Source organism: Eurytemora carolleeae, unplaced genomic scaffold (genome assembly GCF_000591075.1).
Source record: "Eurytemora carolleeae unplaced genomic scaffold, Eaff_2.0 scaffold41, whole genome shotgun sequence".
Taxonomy (NCBI): Eukaryota; Metazoa; Arthropoda; class Copepoda; order Calanoida; family Temoridae; genus Eurytemora; species Eurytemora carolleeae.
In genome coordinates this window covers 596,350-618,811 of record NW_019396234.1, presented here as the reverse complement: position 1 = coordinate 618,811, position 22,462 = coordinate 596,350, and the positions used below count along the sequence as shown (strand labels likewise).

Below are 22,462 nucleotides of genomic sequence, written 5' to 3'. Positions count from 1 at the left end.
GATACTGGGTACAGGATACTGGGTACAGGATACTGGAACATCTTCTTGAATAAGCAATCAAATAAGTACTTATGGAACATATTCTCAAATAAACACTTCTTGGACATATCTCGAAAATTATGAATGAATTTTGATTGTCAATTGAAACGTTAATCAATCTAATATTATTAAGAATGCAGAAAATAAGTTAAACTAACTTCATTTTGACGAGATTTTTTTTTGAAATTTTCATGAAAAACTTGCTGAAATGAGTGAAAATTTAAAAAAACCGGTGTATTTCCAGGATAAAAATCCGTACAATCCGTACAATTTGAAAAAAAATCCGTACAATCCGTACATTTTGGCCACCCTGTATGTCACATATTCTTTTATGATTTATTGATACTTTTTCTAAACCGGTTCCTAAACAACTAATTAGTTTACTGTAGAGTTTTGTTTACAAGTGCTAATTATGATGTAGTGATGAGTTTTTCAAAATGTTTCTTTTTATAGATTTTATAAATTACCTTTACATCAGGTCTGGACACTAGAACCTCCTTGAGAAGAACAAGAATAATATCCGTCATAACATCTCTCTCATGAACCTCGTCCAGTATTATATGGGAGAACTGGAGAAGGTTTCTGTCTGATTGTAAACGCTGGAGGAGTATCCCGGCAGTACAGTAGAGAATGGAACCCTGACAGACAGTATTTTTTTAACAAAGAAGGAATACGGGGACCAACTAAATTATTACTGGAGAAAATGCATAATCTTGTACGTTGATAATGTTAGTAACACTTGAACAATGACAAAATAAAATTCTAATTCCAAGTCTAGAAGACATTGATCCATTTAAACTGTTGGCCCCGACCTCACGTACTTATTCTGGACCCTAATTCCCACTCAAAGGGCAACATCCCGTAATAATACTTTTTTCAAGTAAGGTTTAGTTAAGATGGAAAAATAGGGGCGGGGTCCACGGCACATTTAATTCAGGAGGAGGGTTGGGGTTCACAGAGCATTTAATTCAGAAGTTGGGTGGTAATCTAGGGCACATTTAATTTAGAAGGATGGGCGGGGTCCAGGGCACATTTAATTGAGAAGGAGGGGAGGGGTCCATAACATGTTCTGTTTAAGTACTGTTTTTACTGAAATATCCAACTGATTTGACATTTTAAAACATGTTCTGTTTAAGTACTGTTTTTACTGAAATATTAACTGATTTGACATTTTAAAAGTTAAAAAAAATTAATTAATGCCAAAAAAAACAACCTGTATAATGTGCAATGTACCTGCTTGAATGGCATGGTCTAAGATGAATTGAGTAATTTGAGTAGTTTTCCCACACCCAGTCTCTCCAGATAGAACAAAAACCTTGAGTATTCAGTCAAATTTATTGTAGTTTAAATTAACACGCATATTTTGCTCATTTATACAATTTTCTTTGAACATAAGCAACTTTAATTTTGAAATAACATTCTAGAGAATATAAATAAGAGTTCAAATGTAAATACTTTTGCAATTTTATTAGAAGAAATAGATCAAAAAATCCTTTTAAAAATGGTTCAAACAAACAAACAAAAAAGTTTAACTGCACAAAAAATTTGTGAAGAAGCATAATCACAATAAAATATTTCAAATGCACCCAAAATAATAGTTCGAAAACGCAAACAAAAAATGTTAAAATGCACAAAAAGTTCATTAAATTTCTGGTAGTTTTGTTATCAAAATAAATAAAAACAATGCCAATCAACCCGTGAGCTAATTTAAGTCCCATAACTATTTTTAAGTGGTCAGTTTTAAAGGAATTCTCTCCTGTCCCCGCCCTACCTCAACCCCTCCCCTACTTCCGATTTCAACCTGAGCACCCCAAACCCCCTAGTTTATGTTTAACCTGGTTTTCAGAAACATGTTTATATATCTCAGCTTTGTAGCTGGCCACCGGAAGAGTCTCACGAAAGCTCAAAATCTTCTGACACTCTCGGCTCTCATGGTACCTTAAACATTAAAAAAATAATTGACATACATAAATGAATTTTGTCCAGGGTGGCCTAAACCCCCGTCGGACGCCGACCCCTTCCACAACGGGTTGTATTAGTTCTACTCCTGGAAAATATAGTTCTTACTATGCTANTTAAGGATATTTAATATCGCTGAATTTAGTTATTTTCGGGGAAATAAAAAGTTTTTTTTGATGAGAACATAACAAGTAAAAATAATTTTAAAGCTGAAGTTATTTCCCAGAGCCTTGAAATTTCCCATCCCATCCCAATCTGCATTCAGAGAAATGGGGGAAGGGGAGTAATTCTTTAAAACAAATGCCCCCTCGGTCGTACAAATTTAAGTTACCTTCGAAGCCTTTCCTCCATAGTTCTGTTAAGAGAAGGACCAGGAGTTCCTGTGTTTACAGGTTTCCGTCCCGATCCTGTGAATCCTACAGGAAGAGAAGAGCTCGTCTTTAAAAACTCAGTTCCAACCTCCTCTAGTCTACAGATCATTCTCATCTGACGCTCAGATAAAGATGTCTGGTGCTTCTTGCACGATGAGTTTCGACCACCAAAAGGTAATGAAATCTCACCCCGACTCATCTTGTCTGCCAGTAAATTACAAATTTTCAAATTTTCAATAAATCTTTTCCACAAGTCACTATGAAAATATTATTTACAATTTACATACATATTAATGCGCACTTTTCAGTTTGCAGACCTAACAATTTACAAAAATCTGAAGACTTAAATACAATTAAAAAATGCTCCAATCTAAAAAAAAGGACCAGAAATCTCGATTTGAATTCTTGTCTACTTAAGAGCAGTCAAAGCATCTATCGTTGAAACATCTTCACTGCAGTAATGTTCACATTACATAAAGAACTTGTGCTCGAGACATTCCTTTGCAGAGGGCCGGACAGCTAAAAAAAAATCTAGTCTACTATACATCCCACGTAAAAGGTTACTTTAAATTTGGTACGTTAATGATCTATCAAGGTTTTTAGGTTGGTTCTACAAAACATCAATAGATGACTAAAACATCATAGTTCAGTTTGATGGCAAAATTTGATATTTTAAAAAGCGATTTTTACCTGGATCCAGGACCAGAACAAACTTCAAGAACGAATGGAGTTCAAAGACTTCAGCACAGGTTAACCTGGACGTCCGAAGAATCCGCTGGGAAACCGAAAGACTCTCCGTTTTCGAACCACTCTGCTGCAATAATAGAACACATAATTTAAAACAGTGAAAAATAATAATAGGAAATTTTAGTTTTAGGAAAATTTCTTAAATTGAACCTTTTAATTTGTTTAATCAAAGCGAACACCTTTTCATTACACTAAAAGGCAGAATTTTTTAAACAAAGCTTGAAGTTAATAAGAGAAAAATTGAAAGATTTTTACTTAAGACTCTTGGATTTATGTTTTTGCTTGAGCAAATATAACAATGATACAAAGGTTTTTTTTCATACATCATACAGCGTTACCCCCTTAGAACGAGGCTTCAAAAACGACTGTACGGAATTTACCCTTATACTTACATCCATGGTTTCCATCAGCTGAAAACTATTTCTTCCCCCAAACCATCATGTAAATCATGCGAAGAATTGGGTTGTCAATAAAGGCTGGTCCTTTGTAGACGCCATACTGCTATTAAACTAAGAAATGGTTATGCAGTAATAGATAATAAATATAGGGTAAGTATAATTAGCAAATAAAATTGTTAGTTAAGATCCACCAACTTTGAACCATAACCAGTTTTTTATTCCCATCTTAACAAATCGTAATTACTAATTATACTGGTACGACAACAATATGTTAAGATATAACAGTATTGGGACAGAAAGTGTAATTTGTTCAAGTAACCCAGCCGCCACTTGTAGAGTGGTGTGCCCGATTCACACCAGTACCCTTTAAACCTTTGACTGATCAAGGAAGACGAACTTATCCTTATTTATCTAGAGAAACGCTTTGTTTGCAATCACAGCTGTTCTATAGTTAAGAAATATTAATATTAACTTTCTACATTTGTCTCAGAAAATAAATATTTACATCCGAATTTTTCAAAACCGTATTAGGACAAACAATATTTGGGATAAATGCGACTTCAGCCGCATTGAGTTCACAGTACCCTAAAAGTACACTCCGGTTTGAACAACATTAAAGAAATACAAACACGGAGTTCTCTGTCCTCAATGGTCAATAACAGATTTGAAGGGTTGAAAATATGGCATTCCCTTCTTTGTACTTTAATTATATTTGAAGTGGCACATACCCCGCAGAATGATCCTATGACTTTCTCGATCTCTGCTCTGTGATCAAAATCTAAAATTAAATTCTTTTATCACTTTCCCTGCTTACGCACTCCTTTTCAGTCTCAATTTAATATATTTTAGAACTTGTATTGTATAAAACTTTTGTAGACGCCCTACATTCACGTTTCCAGTAGAATTGGCTTCACTGAACATGGTCAAATTGTTTTAATAAAAAAGACAAAATTGCTAAAAAAATAATTTATTTTAACGAACGGTTAAATAATTCGAATTTACAAAAAGTAGCGATCGAAAACAAAGGCAAGGGGTTTTCCTATGAAATGAAACAGACGTAACTTCTGCATTTACATAATAATCAACATTTTTTAACTTACNTGCGAGTGCTAAATAACTGTAGTTGCGAGTGCTAAAAAACTAGTTGCGAGTGCTAAATAACTGTAGTTGCGAGTGCTAAAAAACTAGTTGCGAGTGCTAAATAACTGTAGTTGCGAGTGCTAAAAAACTAGTTGCGAGTGCTAAATAACTGTAGTTGCGAGTGCTAAAAAACTAGTTGCGAGTGCTAAATAACTGTAGTTGCGAGTGCTAAAAAACTAGTTGCGAGTGCTAAATAACTGTAGTTGCGAGTGCTAAAAAACTGTAGTTGCGAGTGCTAAAAAAACTGTAGTTGCGAGTGCTGAGAAAACTTCGTTGCGAATGCGAGTGCTAAAATCTGTAGTGGCGTCGAGTGCTAAAAAACTGTAGTTGCGAGTTCTAAAAACTGTAGTTGCGAATTCTAAAAAACCGTAGTTGCGAGTGCTGAAAAACTTTGTTGCTAATGTGAGTGCTAAAAACTGTAGTTGCGAAAGCTAAAATCTGTAGTGGCAAGAGCCAAAAAATTGTAGCTTCGAGTGCTGAAAAACTGTAGTTGCGAGTGCAAAAAACTATAGCTGCGAATACGAGTTGCGATTGCTAAAAGCTGTAGTTACGAGTGCTAAAAACTGTAGTTGTGATTGCTAAATATTGTAGTTGCGAGTGCTAAAAATTTGTAATTGTAACTTGTAAGTGCTGAAAAACTGTAGTTGCGAGTGCTAAAAAAACTGTAGTTGCGAGTACTAAAAACTTGTAGTTGCGAGTGCTAAAAAATTGTAGTTGCGAGTGCTGAAAACCTGTAGTTGCGAGTGCTAAAAAACTATAATTGCGAGTGCTAAATAACTGAAGTTGCGAGTGCTAAAAATCTGTAGTTGCAAGTGCTCAAAAAAAAATAACCTGTATCTTCTTTTGGTTTGAACAAAAACTCTCCTGTAATTAGCTCGAACAGCACACACCCGACGGACCAGATATCCACCTTCTAAATCAAGAATATTTCACTTTTATTCAATCAAATTTTATTTGAATGGTATGTGTATCCAGCTTTGCCTGGAATTTATTACAACGCATTGTCTAAGGATATCGGCTCATTAACTTAGTTTATTTGACTATAAAGAGTGTTTTATTCAACGGCAGCGTGAAAATATTCCTTATCGGCAATGAACATGTATATGTTGTACAATTGAATAAACTAATTCTTGGACGTTTTGTTTATTAATATCAAAGTTAGCAATCTGAAAGCTTCAGCCCGCCTAATTTTGTAAAAAACGAGCAAGGTCCAGCACATTATACTAAATACACTAGACGGCTGATAAGAGAAAAAACTAGATCGGTTAATCCTTGAACCGGTTCGGAAAATGCAACGATCGGGCTCATGTGAATAGACTTAAACTTATTTATATTTAGCTTTTAAAGAAATACTACATAAAAAATTTGCAAATCTGAAGTATTTTTGAGCCTTTGATAATTTTGCGACACTGTCGCGAGTTGAGCCCGGGTTTCAAAGGACAATTCGTTGATTAAAATCATCATTATCATTAAAAGACAGAAAAGAAAATTTACCTCTGTAAGATTGTACTTGCGTCCCAGCTCTCCAGTCAAAACCTCTGGAGCTCTGTACTCCCTGGTCTGGATTTCCCCTCTATAGGATGGCCGACTCTTCCGCGAAATACCAACGTCAATTATTTTGATCATTTTCTGATTGCGGTCTCCTTTGTACTCCTGGCGGAGTAGAATGTTCTCGGGTTTAATATCACAATGGATGTATTTACACCTAGAGAGGGGTTAAACTGTAGAACCATGCCAAATAGACTTAAAAGGTTATCAACCGTAAGTGCATCTTAATCCACCCACCCTCCCACCCAGGAATGGGAGTTGGATAAAAGTAAAGCGAATCGAACATACTTAATACCAATAAATGCAAATTGCAAAAGCTATTGCGATAAACAGGAAACGAGTGGGAAAAATCTTTTTAAACGGGATTTCTAGTTCATTCAGGGTTGTATATTTTTCATCATGATGTTGACAAATCCCTGTGGTTCCAGCATGTGGCTGAAACTAGTGAACGCATAACAAGACAATCTGCTGATATACTCAACCTGAAACCAAAAAACTCAAAACTAGAACTGAGAAGGAATTGCTTTAGTAATAGAGTTGTAAACTCGTGGAATAAATTACCACAAGATGTTAAATCCGCCAAAAATATTAATGTATTCAAAAACAAGTATGACTACTACATTAGATCCACAATGATCACTGGGATCAATTCACAAACCTAGAAGATACCATTCTTCCAGCAGATGATCATTAGTTCCTAAAAAAATCCTCTACATATTCCTAGATGGAACACTGAGGATCAACACACAAGTATCAAGTAAGTATCATCACGCTCCCTCGGGAAAAGGGGGGGGGGGGTGAGTTTAAGAATGAAACATTGGAAGGACCTCGGACATCAAGAGGGAACTTTTATCATTCAGTTTGATGCTTTTTCCGAAAAAAATATATTAATTTCCCCTTTTCATTACCCTGTGGGCTTTCTTTACCAAATTTTATCAAACAAAAGATCCAGTTTAAACTCTGACCTAGTATGAAGAAAATCTAATCCGAGTAATATCTCTTGCACGATTTGCTTAACATAATCCAGCCGCGGTCTGGCACCCTTCAAATAAATCTTTAAACACAAAATCTCCCAACACTCATAAACACTAAACAGTGATAGTCATAACAAAATGGAATGTTCAGGCAAGAAGATATCTAAAAAGTCGTCAAAGTTGTGAAGATTGTGGTCGATAATCCTAAGATGTTAATACCCAGGAGAAAATCAACCTTCCCCCCCCCTTGTAATAATTCAAAGATCTGTTTTCCTGGATGATCTTGAGTAGACTGTCCCCCAGCTCTTCCAGAATGAGGAGACTGTGGGGACACCTGTCCTTCCAGGCCTCACAGGTGTCAATCAGGGAGACTATATAGTTCTCCTCTCTCTTCCTAACAAACAGGTCATGTCAGGTTTATTCACGGAACGTTTGTGTGAACTATCGTTAATTTTAAAAGCTTGATCTCAATATTCTTTGTGAACGCTTCAAAGTTTGGGATAAAAAACTTGATCTCTCAATAAAAATTATCTCTTCAGGTTATGACCATCACGGAATATCGAAGAGGAATTGAATTATCAAAAAATGCTTGATCAAGCGTTCAGGCTGAAGTTTAATTTGCCATAACACGGTGACGTTTGCATGATTAATACTTGCTACAAGCTGTAAGTTACACTTGCCATGGTGGTTACATTTGCATTTTAATAGTCCTTTAGAAGTGGTATAAAACCTTTTAACCCGTACTCTTACCTACTCTAGCTGCATTGATTCATACATTAGATTGACCTTAACGCAGCGCGCGGCCTCTAATGTAGCTCATAATGTTTATCGTCTTTTGATCAGCAATATATGTTTCGTCAAAAAAGAAAAAGTTTATTTTCATTATATTTTGAGACAAAATAAACAAGAAAAAGATACCTAATTCAGATACTATTAGATTAACTGTCAGATGGTGCACACTACAAGTGCAATCATTGTCAAGTGGAAAAATTATAGCTCCTGGAGCAAACTAACCTAGAATTCTGCGCCTTCTTAAGAATATGAATTTCTGTTTCGGTTAAGGTCTTATGAAGTCTAGAAAACAAATAAATATAAGATTAATTACAAAAAATACTAACCCTAAAATTTTAATCATTTACGCGAGAAAGATAATATTAAAGAGACTGTTTTGGAAAAATGAAAATAGGCTGTAACTTTATCACTTTAGGAGTTAATCGCGACCTATTTGAGTTCTATCTGATGTCCCTGTCTAAAGAAATTGATATGAAACTAGTGTATTAGAGATGTGGTATATAAATCAGAGTATTGGAACAGATTACTTTGAGCAAATACGCAACATATCTGAAAATTAAGATAACCCGGAGGCGCCTAAACATTATAGAATGTTTGCAAATACAGTAATTCAAACAGGTAAGGGGGAGTAGTCTTATACTACTCCTGGACAAGTTATTACCCCTGCTCCTCTATTATAAGGCGCCTTGCATAGGGTGTGGTAATCCAGTTAAAATTCCTGTAGAAGGATGAATGGATTACTGTAGAAGGATGAATGAATTCCTGTAGAAGGATGAATGAATTGGAATTAAAAAGAATGACTTAATGTACTGAACTGTTTAAGTAAGGATGAATTTCGGTATGAGGGTGAATACACTGCTGTGCATGGGTAAATGGATTCTTGTACTAGGACGGATGAATGGAATCAGGTAGAAGGGTGATTGCGTTCCTATAAAAGGATGGATGAAAATTCCTGCAGAAGGATGAATGAATTCCGGTAGAAGGGCGAAAAAATTCCTGTTGAAGGATGAATGAATTCCTGTAGAAGGAAGAATGAATTGGAATATGTATATGAGTAAATGGACTCTTGTACTAGGACGGATGAGTGCATGTAGTAGGATGAATGAAATCAGGTAGAAGGATGATTGCGTTCCTATAGAACGATAGATGGGTGTGACTTCCTAGGGGACCAGAATATCCCAAGGAGTTTTGTTTATTAATGAGAAAAGGTACGGTTTTATTTTAATGTGAATATATTTCTTATTCATTTTTAATAGATATAATTAATATGTTTGAGATACGTGACCAGAACTTCCACCAGTTGCAGTGCAGCATCTGGTTATATAATACAGAGGGAGACACATGACCAGATACTGCACTGCAATTGGTGTTCTAGTCACGTGATACAGACATCAATTATATTATCAATTTTATCTATTGCAAATGAAATTGTAATTTTCCGATTTAGTGGGCTTTAGTATGTGATCTGTTTAAATCTTTGATTTATATACCACATCTCATATATATGAGTTTTAGTACAACTTTGCACAGTTTTATATCAATTTCTAGTGACAGGGACTTCAGATAGAACTCTTATAGGTCGTGATCAACTCCGTACGTGTTTAGGTTTCAGCTTATGCACCTTTCATGTTTCCTTAACAGTCCCTGTAAGTCCTAGTTACTTACTTGATATTGACAAACTTGAGAATAAATCTCTTATTTGTTGAAATATCTTCTACCCTCCAGATCTCAGAGAAATCTGCCATATTTAGGACTTCAACAACCTGTAGAATATGTACATTATTCAGCATGGGATATGCTTTCCTAAAATAGAAAAACTTATAATACTGAAAAAAGAATCACAACAAACTTCTTCACGTAACTCCTGGGTGTATTAAGTCTTTAACCGAATCAAAGACACAAAGAATGGCAGATGAACAAATTCAGAACTTTACCAACTAAATGCAATTGAAATAATTTTTTTTCTATTTAAAAAATCTTTTATTTTATTTTAAAATGAGGAGAATATGGCTCAAACAAGATATTGTTTTGGCTGATCCCCCCCCCCTCATCCTCTCAACGAGAGCTGTCAACTTAGTTCAAATTTTAGAGTACATTTACTAAATCTAACTTTGAAGAAAAAATTCCGGGGTTAACTAGAATTCTAGTAATTTGGCCATTTTTAGGTCATTTTTTCCCTATATTTTCTTTCCGGGCAGGGTTCCTCCCAGAGCAAATTTGGGTCAGTTTACTTGATGCTACTGACTGAGGTCACTTGGAAAACAACTGAAAATTTTGAGCAAAAATCTACAAAATTGGGAAAATAATCTGCCGATTTAGGAAACATATCTGCCAATTTAGGGAAAAAGTCTACAAGAATAAAATGCCAATTTTAGCTCAAAAAGTCAATCAAGATATTCATTTGGTAACATTTATCTTATTTCATATCTGTCATAAAGTATGCAACAGATAATGTTTTGGAACATAAAATGTGCCATACATGAAATTGAAGCTTAGAAAATCTGCCACAAACATACGGGGTGTCCCAATAAACATGGGAATTCATTTTTGATCTTTGATGCATGCCAGAGGAAGTATAAAAACGAGGCTTAAGATCTTTTCTTTAAGTGGTCAAACTTTCTTGTGTTTTTTTTTTTTAAATTAATGAAGATCTTAAAATATTAAGAAAATTTGGATTTATTTGGTCAAATGAAATCTGTGCAAATTTTGCTATATCTCGGTCAATAATGAAGAAACAAAAAGTGAACAAAGGGGAAAATGGGGAGAAATCTATATTTTTACCAATAGAATGTGTTACAGGTCAATTTGTGCAAGTAAAATTTTCTTCAATGTGCCAAGTTTTGACCAACAGAAGACATATGTAAAAAAATGATGCAAAAAACGAATGTTTATAATGAACGTGTTATAATGAACGTGTTATAATAAACATGTTATAACGAACATGTTATAACAAACGTGTTATAACAATCATTCTTATATTATTGTTTTCGGATAAAGTTTTTTTTGCCAACTAACTAAGACCAGACTAAGATTGAACACCAGACTGAAATTGAATTCTTTAGTAACCCTTAGATGCAAAACATTAAAAGATAAAAAAATAAGCAAACCTTGTACTTCGTTTTGCTTTCTCCTACAAATACATCTCCGACCTTTATCTCTCCCTTGCAACATTCACTATCTATTACAAATGTCAAATGTATATATTATTAATTTTAGATCATGACAGCTGTAATTTTTAATAAGTTTATAAAAGTTTCTTGAACACAAATGAAATTTTTACTATTGGGCACTTCTTAGTTAAAAATGCTCAAATCCACTTTGCACCAGTTCTTAAATCTTCTTTGATACATTATAAATCAAATTACTAATAAAATCCGGAAAAAATTTTGCAACAATAATCAAAAATAAACCAAGATTGAGTATCAAAATGTCCGTCTGGAATCACTTAATTCAGAAACGTTAAATTAGTAAATTTACGATTTTTATTTTAAAAAGATATTCGTCAAGAGTACCAAAACAATAATTTTGTTGTCTGAAATAAATCAATTTTTGAAAAATCGAAAATTAATGTTGCAAAATAATCAAATTCTTTACATTAAAAATATTTTAATTATTTAATGACCAAAACTACATACCACCAGATTCTTCCTGCATGGAGACATGTTTCTTCATTAAGAGAGGTTCCTTCATTGGGACATATTTCTTCGGTTTCGTTTTTTTGGGGACAGTTTCCTTTTTCTTTGAGCCAGGCTTCATAGACTTAACCTTGGACCCAGGACTGGCTCCATCAACTATGTCTAAAAGCATTTATTTCTCAAACCATGGTCTTAGAATGCTCAGCATAACCATTAGTTAGAACACAGGGTGTGTAGAAAAATTCAAGAACTGGATTTCGACAATGCCGGTAAAGGTTTTCGAATCATGCTGGAAGTACAAATGGTTACTATTCAATTCTTATCTAAAGCTTTAAAATCACCAAAAAACGAAACTTCAGCAAATAAAGTTGTTGTCGTATTTATCAATACAATAAAGAAAACTTTATATTTCACTTTTGATTTCTACCACCAGCTTTAAAACAGTATGGATACAAATAAACATGGAATCAAAGAAAGCTGTCAACTTACTGCATCTCTATACACTAATAAAAAGTGCTGATAAAATGATAGTTTTTTAAAAACTTTAAAGTTTCAAAATGATATGAAATTTATTCTAGGAGCTTGTAAAAAATCTAAATATCACAATTTACAGTTCCCTAAAAATCAACATCCTACAGCGAAATCTCTGATTTATTTTCCTTAAACCCCATTTTGTTTCATTAAGATAGTAAGATGTAATTAAGTACTAATTGCTCCATCACCTCACTCGAATACTTAGTCAAAACTGCATCATGCGGATTAATGGTTTTAAGCTTAAGTCATTCCAGGAAAATATATACCCCTGCGCAGTGAATATTTTGTCATTCTTTAATCCGTATATTTTTGTTGATCAGTATAAAAAACTATATTATGTAACATTTAATGAGTAAAATCTAGAATTACATAAATCTTTAATATCAGGAACATTATCCTGATCCAAGATTATCCTTAAACGTAGTCCAGACCGACCTGTATTACTAGCTGAAAATTATTTAATGAAATTTTAATATCACTTTTCCCCCTATTTTATCAGATTTTCCCACTTGGTTAATATTTTCAGATTTTCTGGATTCATGAATACATTTTCCATTGAAAATTATATAATCTTTCGCACACGGGCCTCAATTGGATAGTATTTGTTTAACACAAATTAAAAGGGTGAAAATTTTTTTCCCTTCCCTTTTTCCCACTTTTCTCATGTTTTTAAAGCTTTTAGTGGGAAAAACAAACTTTTTATTATTTTTTTTTTTGGTTTACTTAAAACAAACACACACCTCATATGCAAAATTTCATTCAGAAATCTATTTCTATTCTTCTCTTTTAGATCTATGCATTTCTAATCCCTTGTAGACAAGGGAAAATGCATTTTGACACATATTTCTGCTTTTCTTTCCCCACCCAACGAACAGTTTCAAAGCTATCCTAACCCACAACCTCCTCTGATAGGAGAATCAGGAGAATCAAGAGAATCAGGAGCCCCGATTCTCCAGTCCAGGCCAGGCCAGGCTCCTCTGATTCTCCTAACAGAGGAGGTTGTGGGTTAGGATAGCTTTGAAATTGTTCGTTGGGTGGGGAGGTGGGCAATGGAGTGGAAGGGTAGATGTGGAAGTTGAGCAGGTTCATGGCTGTCTGTCAGGTGGCATTGAGGTTGGAGTGGTCATAAAGATAGAATTCCACATTGGATTGCAGGATTGCAGGATTGCAGGGTTTTGGTTGTACATTCCAGTCCAGTCCAGTCCAGTAAAGTACAGTAAAGTACAGTGATTTTAGGTACTAAACAGGGCTCAGTGAGGATACGTCAACACATTCTGCGATTGAAGCGAGGAGCATGTAGACAGTCTCTACTTGTCTTGAAATAATTAACTCATAAACGATTTACATTGAAATGAAAAAATCCTTCATTATAAAAAAATACAGAATCTAAAAGTATCAATATTCATCATACAACAAAAACAGTTTTTATCTTATATTTTTATATTTACATATTTTTTAAATCCAAGAGGTTCGCATATTGTAAAGCAGAGGCTCATTGGTGGCCAGGGTTACCAGTCCATCCCACCCTCGCCTGCTTTATACCAATGCGATGGAGAAATCTTACTTTGAAGTTTGCCTGAAAAGTAAAACTGCTGAAGCGGAGCAGGAATATTCCTTATCATGACCCGACAGGGTCGGTTCACCATTTTCAAATAATCTAAATAAAAATCAGAGTTAATTTTCAATCTAAGGGGACTGTATTACTCTCGATCCGCTGTAATGTACGGAAAATGTCGGCTCCTACTAAGATAAGATAAAAACCTCATATGACGCCACTCTTGCCTCTGTATGAGGTTTTTATCTAAATATCCTAGCCTCTTAAGAGACAACATTTTCCATACATTGAAGCGCATCGAGTGTAGCCAACCTTTGTATGCGTAGCCTATCCAGTCCAGTCCAGTCCAGTCCAGTCCAGTCCAGTCCAGTCCAGTCCAGTCCAGTCCAGTCCAGTCCAGTCCAGTCCAGTCCAGTCCAGTCCAGTCCAGTCCAGTCCAGTCCAGTCCAGTCCAGTCCAGTCCAGTCCAGTCCAGTCCAGTCCAGTCCAGTCCAGTCCAGTCCAGTCCAGTCCAGTCCAGTCCAGTCCAGTCCAGTCCAGTCCAGTCCAGTCCAGTCCAGTCCAGTTCACCGATTTATATTAAACTTACCTTCTAGTTTTCTTTTGCCCTGAACTTGTTTACTGTTCATGATCTGTGGAAATCTGAAAATATGAAAAACACCCTTTATACATGCAAATTTGTATTACACATCTTGGAGTAATTACTAGTTATATTACTTGATTCATTCATGTATCTCAATGAGGTCAAAATTAAATGGTTGGGGCCACAGCGCCCAGCCCCCTTGCCTGTCCTAGCCGCAGCGTTTAACCAAAATTTGTCTATCCCAGATAAAATACAAAACAAATATTTCAGGGGACATTAGTTCCACAACTAACATTACATTTTCAATTGCACAGGGTGTCTCAAACAATGAGCAGAAAGCTTACTTTAATTGCGAGGGAATTTTTTTCAAGCTTCATGACATTTCTGTATATCAATAGAAAGCTGGTGTAAAATTCAATCCAATCGTAATATAATATATCATTTGGTTTTATTCATGGGGTGTGTAAAAAAAGTGAAGGAAAAATTTTTTTTACAGAAACAATCTTTGTAATAAGGTTTTATAAGGAAGGTTTATGCAAATAACAAACAATAGTTCAAATAAACATAAAAATACTTTTTATGAAAATGGATCAAATTCTGCCAACATTTTGTCAAACATCAAGTCCATGGATATCTTCGACATGAGCATGCATTACATAAGTATGTTTAAATGTTTATTGGGAATGAGTTAAAAAATAGTTCAAATGAACAAAAGATCAATAAAAAGAACAAAAAATAAAATGAAATGGTATAAATGACCAAAAATAGTTCAAATACACAACAACAAAAATAGTTAAAATTTAAAAAAATTTCAAATACACTATGAAAAATGAACAAATAAGTACTTAGAATGGGTTGACCACTGTGGTCATTATATTATTATAGTATAGGCTACATATGGTCGAGTTCTGTGGCCATTATATAAATTACTAGCTTTGAAACCCAGCTGAGCTTGAAAATTAATTTTGATAAAATTCGTCATACTCAGCTTAGAACCTTCCTCCCAAACTGAGAACATAAATTTGAGGCTATAAGGTTAGTAATTGTTCTTTTGAACTATTTTTAGTTCATTTACACTAAATTTTGTTCTTACCTAAAACTTTTTTTTTTGTCCCTTTGACGTGTTTTTTGTTAATTTGAACTTTTTTTTGTCCATTTTAACTATTCTTTTGTTGAATTTGATTATTGTTATAAACATTTGAACTATATATTTTGTTCATTTCAACTATTTTTATGTTTATTTGAACTATTTTTTGTTCATTGGTGCACATTTCCCTTGAACTATTTCATTTGAATTGGGGGCCGAGCGCAGCTGGTAGGAGGCCAAGCGCCACGGCAAGTACAGGATAGGGGGGCCGGGTGCTGCGGCCACTTGACGAATTATATCCATGTGTTACACGAGATCCATGTACAAAATTGATAGGAAGTAAATGTATATTAGGAAATTACTTTAAATTCTTTAATTCAACAAATAAGCGATAAAAAATCCAAAACATAAATATACATACTTTATCTTTTGTTTATAAGTTTCATGGAAATCTAAGCAGAAAAAAATGAAAGTTGCAGTTATTTTAAAAACGTTTTTATCAACCGTTAATTTTTTCAAAAACTGCTAGTTCCGTTAGTTAAAAATTCAAAAAACTAACGATTAGATGTGTGACTAGTTACTCCTGTATTATTAATTCGTTTTGAAAAATAGTTAAAATGAGGTCTTGTACAAAATATTTACTAAAATAAAAGGGCTTTAAGTCATTACAATCATTTATAACGATACTTTAAACATTAATCTTTAATTATATTTAAAACGTACTATTAAGAAGTAAGGGTTAACACTTGCATGGCAGCCAGTGCAGCGGCGTATTCAGAAATTTATCTGGAGAGGGGGGAAGGGTTAATTCATTTACAGAAACCCAAGGGAAGGGGATTCAAGAAATCCAAGGGAAGGTAATTTCCTAGAGAACCATTTTTGGACACCCCCCCCCCNCAAAAATCGTTCTCTAGGAATATACCAAGAAATCCAAGAAAAGGGGATTTGAAACACACAAGTCAAGGACGGATTCCCCATAGAATTCCTATCCTAGTATTCACTTTTTCAGGTAAAGGGACTTAAAGCGGGCTCATGGCCGCTATCCCCTGTCCCATGTGTAAGCCCCATCATGCAATCAAAAAAGGTTTTGAATACTGTAAATACGAATATTGAATCACTTAACCTAAACCGTACGGTGTACAAATCCGTAAGCATTAGTACCACTACCACGGTCCACGTTCACGAGTCCACGTGATCACAATTCACAATCGTGAGTAGAGTAAGGTTGCGTACAAGTGTAGGCAGTATTCTATACGATAAATCTGAGTTTTTAGCCTATATGACCAAATCAAAATTTCAGACCGGTTTTGAACCGGTTCTTGTGGAGTTCTTGGCGCCCTCTGTTTTTTAAATTTAGCACCTAAATAAAAAATTTTAATTTACCTATAGCCATTTATCTAAGGAAATGCCTCCTAATTTTTTTTAGTTATAATGCCTCAAAATTAAGAAGTTTTTCCCCCAACAAATAAAGAGCCCTTTGTTTAAAAGACATGCCCCTTCATATATTTTGAAAATCCTCTAAATAAAAAATTTTGCCCCCAAAATAAAGATTTAAGATTTTCCATACGCAAAATTGGCACAAACTGAAAAAATCACCCCCAAAAATAAAATTTGCTTTAAAATAAAGATTTGAGATTTTTCCCAAACAAACTTGCCCCCAACTGAAAAGAATGCCCCAAATCAAAAAATTTGCCCCAAAATATAGATTAAAGATTTCCCCCACACAAATTTGCCCTCAACTGAAAATTTTTTTCCCAAACTTTACACAAAGTTTAGGATAAAAGCACAAATTCAGGACCGTAGCCAGGATATTTCCAAGTGAGGTGCAAAGAAGAGTGTTTTAGTATGGGCCCAGTGTCACCGAGTGAAACATGGGGGTTGTAGTTTTGGTATAAAAACTAGTGCTTTGACCTGAATTCTATGGTATATAGAATATTTTCTAATTTGTCAACAACATTAGTGTCTGATTTTAGCTTGAACTTAATGTTACCGTGAAACTTCAATTTTCCCTGTATTTGATGCATTGCATAAAGGTACACAAAAAATTTTCAAAATTTAGTTTTTTGCTCAAGTTTTACAATGTTGCCCTTGAGGCTTGAATTGTTCAAAGAATTGAAACTGAGACAATTAGTTTCTGCAAAATTTAAGGAATTGAATTTTTGAAAAATACTCAAACATATTTGTTACATTGTATGTATGTAAGTATTGACATATGCGAAAGAACAACTAACCAGTTTGATTTTGTCTGAGTTGAGGTAACAGCTATAATAAACAATAGTTTCGGATGCTATAAACACTCTAATACAGAATGATAACAATTTTTGAAAACTAATATCTCAATGACAAAAACTTTTGTGTTTTGTGAGTTGGTGCTCATATAATTTCATTCGTACATGATACACCTTTAGAATAAAATGAAATTTCTCTATCTTTATATAACCTTTATGTGTTCCGTCAAAAATAATTAGCCGTTTGGCCAGCTGTAGCTAACATATAAATAAATATACATACAACTTTATATACATGAGCGAAGAGCTTTATTTTATAGACTGCAAAAATTATCTCAAGTCAAGGATTTAGTGAAATTTAGGGAACAAAAATACATGTCTTAATCTTAATTAAAATAGACAAATTGTTTATGCATCATTTGTTTGAAACCAGGTTTTTGGTGGATGTAAAAGCCAAATATTTTTAATTAGAGACCAAATTAATTTTAATAAGAACTGTTTCTGTTAGAGGCTGGGGAAAAACGGCTATACTATGCAATTCCCTCATAGCTAATCTCATATTCAACGATTCGGTCAAACGCCAGTTTTTAAATTTTGCTACTTTCTCTATCTTTATAGTGCTTCTTTGTTTTTAGACTTGATAAAGGCATTTGGCTTGCTAGAAATTTTGCCTTATTTTACAATGCTCTTAATTTCTCTGCTTACGGCCATGAAAATTTCAATTCCAGGCAGGGAAGCCCATAAAACTGGAAAATGAAGACGACTATTAGCCTCAAGTTATGATTTTAAATAGTTTAGTTTATATGTAACAACAAAGCAATTGTACAGACCCATTTTGCTTTATAACATATCATCATAAACATAAGATTGCTTGATTGTCCTTTTCCTATATCCACAGTTGTTTGTCTGGGTCTCAGCGTAGATTTTGTCTTATCATTTAAAATTAACTTAACCCCTATTTCTAACATACAAATTTTTTTCATGTTTATAAACTTTCAAATATCGTTAAGATAATTGTGTTATGGAATTTACATGGGTGGAGAAGGGAGGATCTTTGAGACAAATTTCTTACACACGTTACATGATGGCTTTCTATGGCTTTTAAAGCGTTTCGCCGTTTTCTGTAAAATTCTATGGCTTTTTAATGTTGCTTTCACCTTTCTTTCTTCTTTAAAACTAAACATTTCCTCCGAATTTCTTGTTTTCATTTCCACAATTAAAAGATATGAAAATCGAAATTCTTTGGTGGCAGTTTTTGCTGCATTACCTCACAGGGGCCATGTGCATTGTGTGGTCCCACACAAAAATGTTGTGCCAATTAGTTTTTGCCGTTTTTACGTTTATCGGTATGCAACGCCCATAACACCGAGTATATAAAGTTTGATAAATTAGCAGTTTGTTAAGTTTTATGAAAAGTTAAAATTATTGGGTTTTTTCTTTCAAAAAGATGCAACTGAGTCTTAGCAACTAACTCAGATCTTCTAATTCCTATATCTTTGCAACCCAATGTCGTAGACCTTAGATATTTCTAACAATATAATTCTGATAGATCAATTTATTCAAATTTAAAATATCAAAGGATAACGCAATCAGGTTGCAATAGTATAAGGATTGTAAAAGTTGAGCTGGTTGCTAAGACTCGTTGAATATTAGACATGGATCGGTTAAGCGATAAAATGTAACTAGTCGGTGCTCTAGCCTCTACAAGACTACATGGGTTCCAAATGTAACTATTCGGTGCTCTAGCCTCTACAAGACTACATGGGTTCCAAATGTAACTATTCGGTGCTCTAGCCTCTACAAGACTACATGGGTTCCAAATGTAACTATTCGGTGCTCTAGCCTCTACAAGACTACATGGGTTCCAAGAATCGACTCGATTCCTGCAATTTGTCCCATGTCAATTTGGATCTACTTCCTTCTGTATCTTAAACCTAGATACACTAGTAGATTGCTAATGTGAGCTGCATGAGCTGAGCCCAAAACTTAAGACATGGTATCGTTATGAACCAGTTTTGAAACCCAGGTTTCACGAATGGGGTAAGGCAGTTTTGTAGGTATCAATATTTTTGTCATTAAATATTATTTTATTATGATTTATCTAGGATCCAGGATTAGGACAATGTTTAAACTTTACTTTTAAATAAGTACAGAGCCCAAAACTTAAGACAGACAGGGTATCGTTATGAAAACCAGTTTTGAAACCCGGGTTTCATGGATGGGGTTAGGCAGTTTTGTGATATTCGATATTTTTGTTATGAAATATTATTTTATTTAGTTTCTCCATATTCTCCATTTTTCGAATCTCTTAGATCAAAATCTACACAAATGTTAAGACCCCAAAAAAGAAAACTCAGGAGTTTCGTTCAACGATACTCTTAAATTTCGGGTTCTGGTGTAAAAGTAAAAGCACCATTTGCTATTTGTATCATGATTCATGACTTTATTGCCGGCATGACAATGTTTAAAGTTAAAAGTAGCTTTGTGTATTTGAATGGGGATTTGAATGGATCTGCATCTAACTAACTTGACTGCTTACTATAACGAAAGAGAATTCTTTATTGAATCATGAATTATGGAAAATTATAGAATATATTCTGTGCAGTCTTCTCTAAAGTCTCATCCTTTGTTGACAACCCTGTGCAACGAGTTTCAAAAATAAAATATTGCAGATGAAAAAATACGCGTTTAAATAGTCCCATGAATATGAGATATTGCTTTGAAATTATAACATGGAAGACGACAATAGATAATATATGAATTAGCAATAGGCACAGAACTGGTACCATAGAAGGATCATTGACGCGTGCCGGTCCGCGTCAATGATCCTTCTATAGCTACCGTTTCTATGTCAATAGGGAACTTTTTTCATACAAATTGAATGATCTGAGATGGAATTTAAAGAATTTGAGCCGCGGTTTAAATCCGCCAAAACTCGGTTTTAATTAAGCGCCGGCTTAAATCTTGAAACATTTGATACAATTTTAAGTGGAACCAACCAAATTTGAACCGCGCATTAAATTTAAACCGCCGCTCAAATTCTTTAAATTTGGCCACAGCAAGTTTTAGATATTTTTACTTTTTTTAATAAGTTTGAAATTCATTCTTTCCGTAAAGATTAAAGATTGCTTAAATTTGTTCGTGTTGCTGCAAATTCTTGATCTTAACTTTTTAATATGTCAAATAGAGAAAAGTCCAAATCTTTTACACAAATTAATAAAATTTTCGCAAATGTTAAAATTAAAGCTTACAGTACTCCCTTCTGTTTGTCGGAGCTCAACGCAATCTGTACATTTCATCTTTGATTTGATTTATAAACCTCACCGGAATAAATGTGCATTAAAGAATAAATTTTATATTTACATGTAAAGATGAATAATAATAATAATGATAATAATAATACTAATTTCTGATTATTGTAATCGGTAATCTCAAATTATCCCACCATTTAAAAGTTTTTAAAAGTATTTTCCTTGAAGGTGTTTTTACATGATTTCCAAAATGCATATTTACAATATTGTACATGGTACATGAGCATGTATTTATATGGAAGATAAATGTTTACTTAAGTGTAAGAAAAATGGATGAAAATACTGGGAACAATGGCACATTACTCTGTAAATGCAATAGATTTAATCTAAACGGAATTATATCAGAATATTAGGAATGATTAAAAAAATTGGAAGGAATGACAATCGTGAAATATATGCTTAAAGGGACTATCTAATATCTATATAATAATAGAATTAACTCCATTGAGTTTATCAAATTTGACATTACGCATAGAATCCCTTTAAGCACTATAACAGCCCAACACTAACTGCATGTATAGAAAACGTTTAGTTGTTTAAAATATTTAAACTCAAATTTTTAACAAAAGAAGAATTTTTTAATATTAGGTTCAACACTAAATACTGGTTTTGTTTGGAAGTAATTCCTTCGTTCACATCAGAGTAACTGAAGCATATTACGGGCTCGGAATACTGTAAGTATTTCCAAGTACCTGAAGTACCTGGAGTACCGGGAGTACTTGAATACTTCAAGTACTTCAAGTATGTTGATTACACATTAGCACTACATCGTATGTTATAAATCCCTTAGATAAAATGAAAGCAGGTTTAATTTTTTATCACAAGGTTTAAAGATTTCTCTTCTCGTCACAGAACTCCCGAAGTTCGTTGATATGTCACAATATATATATATATATATACATATATATATATATAGATATTTATATAATGGCATGTTAAAAATAATGTTTTAACTCGGGTAACCTGTTAAATAAGTCTTTCCTCGTTGGGTGGTTTCATCATAAAATCCAACTCCAACCTTGGGGCTTGTAATTCAAGCTTTTGTGGACTATAGGTTCCATTTAGGGACCTTTTCTTCCTTGCAAGCGATACAAAGACGAGTAGTCCCACAACAGCAACGAACATGAGTCCGCCGGCCAGTGGAGCTATCACCAGGAGTAACCAATCCCCGTCCTTATCCCGTCCATCCCATTCGCTCTCTACAAACACCTGGGGGAAAAAATTATTAGAAAAATGCTAAAAGGTTTTGTTTATCTAAGAGAAGAAACTATTCTGTCTGAAATCAAACAAAAGTGCTTAATCTTGACCCAGTTAAGTGAAAACCATTAAAACAGCTTTAAAGCTTTGAAGAAGAAAAAACAATCAGCAACTTTTTTACAGTTATTAAACGTAAAACATAATGTCTTAATTAAGAAGGTTATTTTATGGTTTTTGCATTAACCTAACTGAATACTTCACGAATCCGTCACCAGTGCTTTTAATCTTAGTTTGTTGTTCAACAAAGAAATCATCCCTCTTCTCTTTTGTAAGTGTAAATACTTAAGATATGCTACCAGCTGTT

General features: G+C 34.0%; 3 protein-coding genes across 5 annotated transcripts in view; all 3 read right to left on the bottom strand.

Annotated features, from left to right (window-relative positions):
• LOC111698870 (ATP-dependent RNA helicase DHX36) overlaps window positions 1-2,574 on the bottom strand; it is an 11,258-nt gene extending 8,684 nt beyond the window's left edge. Inside the window, exons 1-4 of the mRNA XM_023469339.1 lie at window positions 2,330-2,574; window positions 1,875-1,977; window positions 1,277-1,354; window positions 507-677 (exon numbers count right to left, since the gene is read on the bottom strand). Of these exons, the coding sequence (XP_023325107.1) occupies window positions 507-677; window positions 1,277-1,354; window positions 1,875-1,977; window positions 2,330-2,568 (591 nt within the window). The 5' untranslated portion in view covers window positions 2,569-2,574. The remainder of the gene's footprint in view (window positions 1-506; window positions 678-1,276; window positions 1,355-1,874; window positions 1,978-2,329) is intronic.
• Window positions 2,575-2,623: 49 nt separating this feature from the next.
• LOC111698843 (serine/threonine-protein kinase SKY1) lies at window positions 2,624-14,368 on the bottom strand. Of its 2 annotated transcripts, none has more exons than XM_023469295.1 (13): window positions 14,282-14,368; window positions 13,702-13,794; window positions 11,604-11,765; window positions 11,076-11,146; window positions 9,634-9,731; window positions 8,191-8,250; window positions 7,450-7,570; window positions 7,168-7,244; window positions 6,149-6,359; window positions 5,486-5,567; window positions 4,243-4,292; window positions 3,060-3,183; window positions 2,624-2,888 (listed from the first exon to the last, which is right to left on the bottom strand). In XM_023469295.1, exons 1-13 carry the CDS (start codon window positions 14,319-14,321, stop codon window positions 2,839-2,841), a joined length of 1,239 nt encoding a protein of 412 aa, XP_023325063.1. In that variant the 5' UTR covers window positions 14,322-14,368; the 3' UTR covers window positions 2,624-2,838. The 2 variants fall into 2 exon arrangements, 1 of the variants encoding a protein (XP_023325063.1); XR_002764631.1 differs by lacking the exon at window positions 2,624-2,888 and adding an exon at window positions 3,509-3,625 and having other exon boundaries at window positions 3,091-3,183.
• Window positions 14,369-20,929: 6,561 nt separating this feature from the next.
• The window catches only part of LOC111698921 (protein crumbs), a 34,617-nt gene continuing 33,084 nt past the window's right edge, over window positions 20,930-22,462 (bottom strand). The window contains exon 15 of one of the 2 annotated variants that reach the window (XM_023469396.1): window positions 20,930-22,110. In XM_023469396.1, the coding sequence (XP_023325164.1) occupies window positions 21,868-22,110 (243 nt within the window). In that variant the 3' untranslated portion in view covers window positions 20,930-21,867. The remainder of the gene's footprint in view (window positions 22,111-22,462) is intronic. The other variant, XM_023469398.1, reaches the window with a different exon arrangement.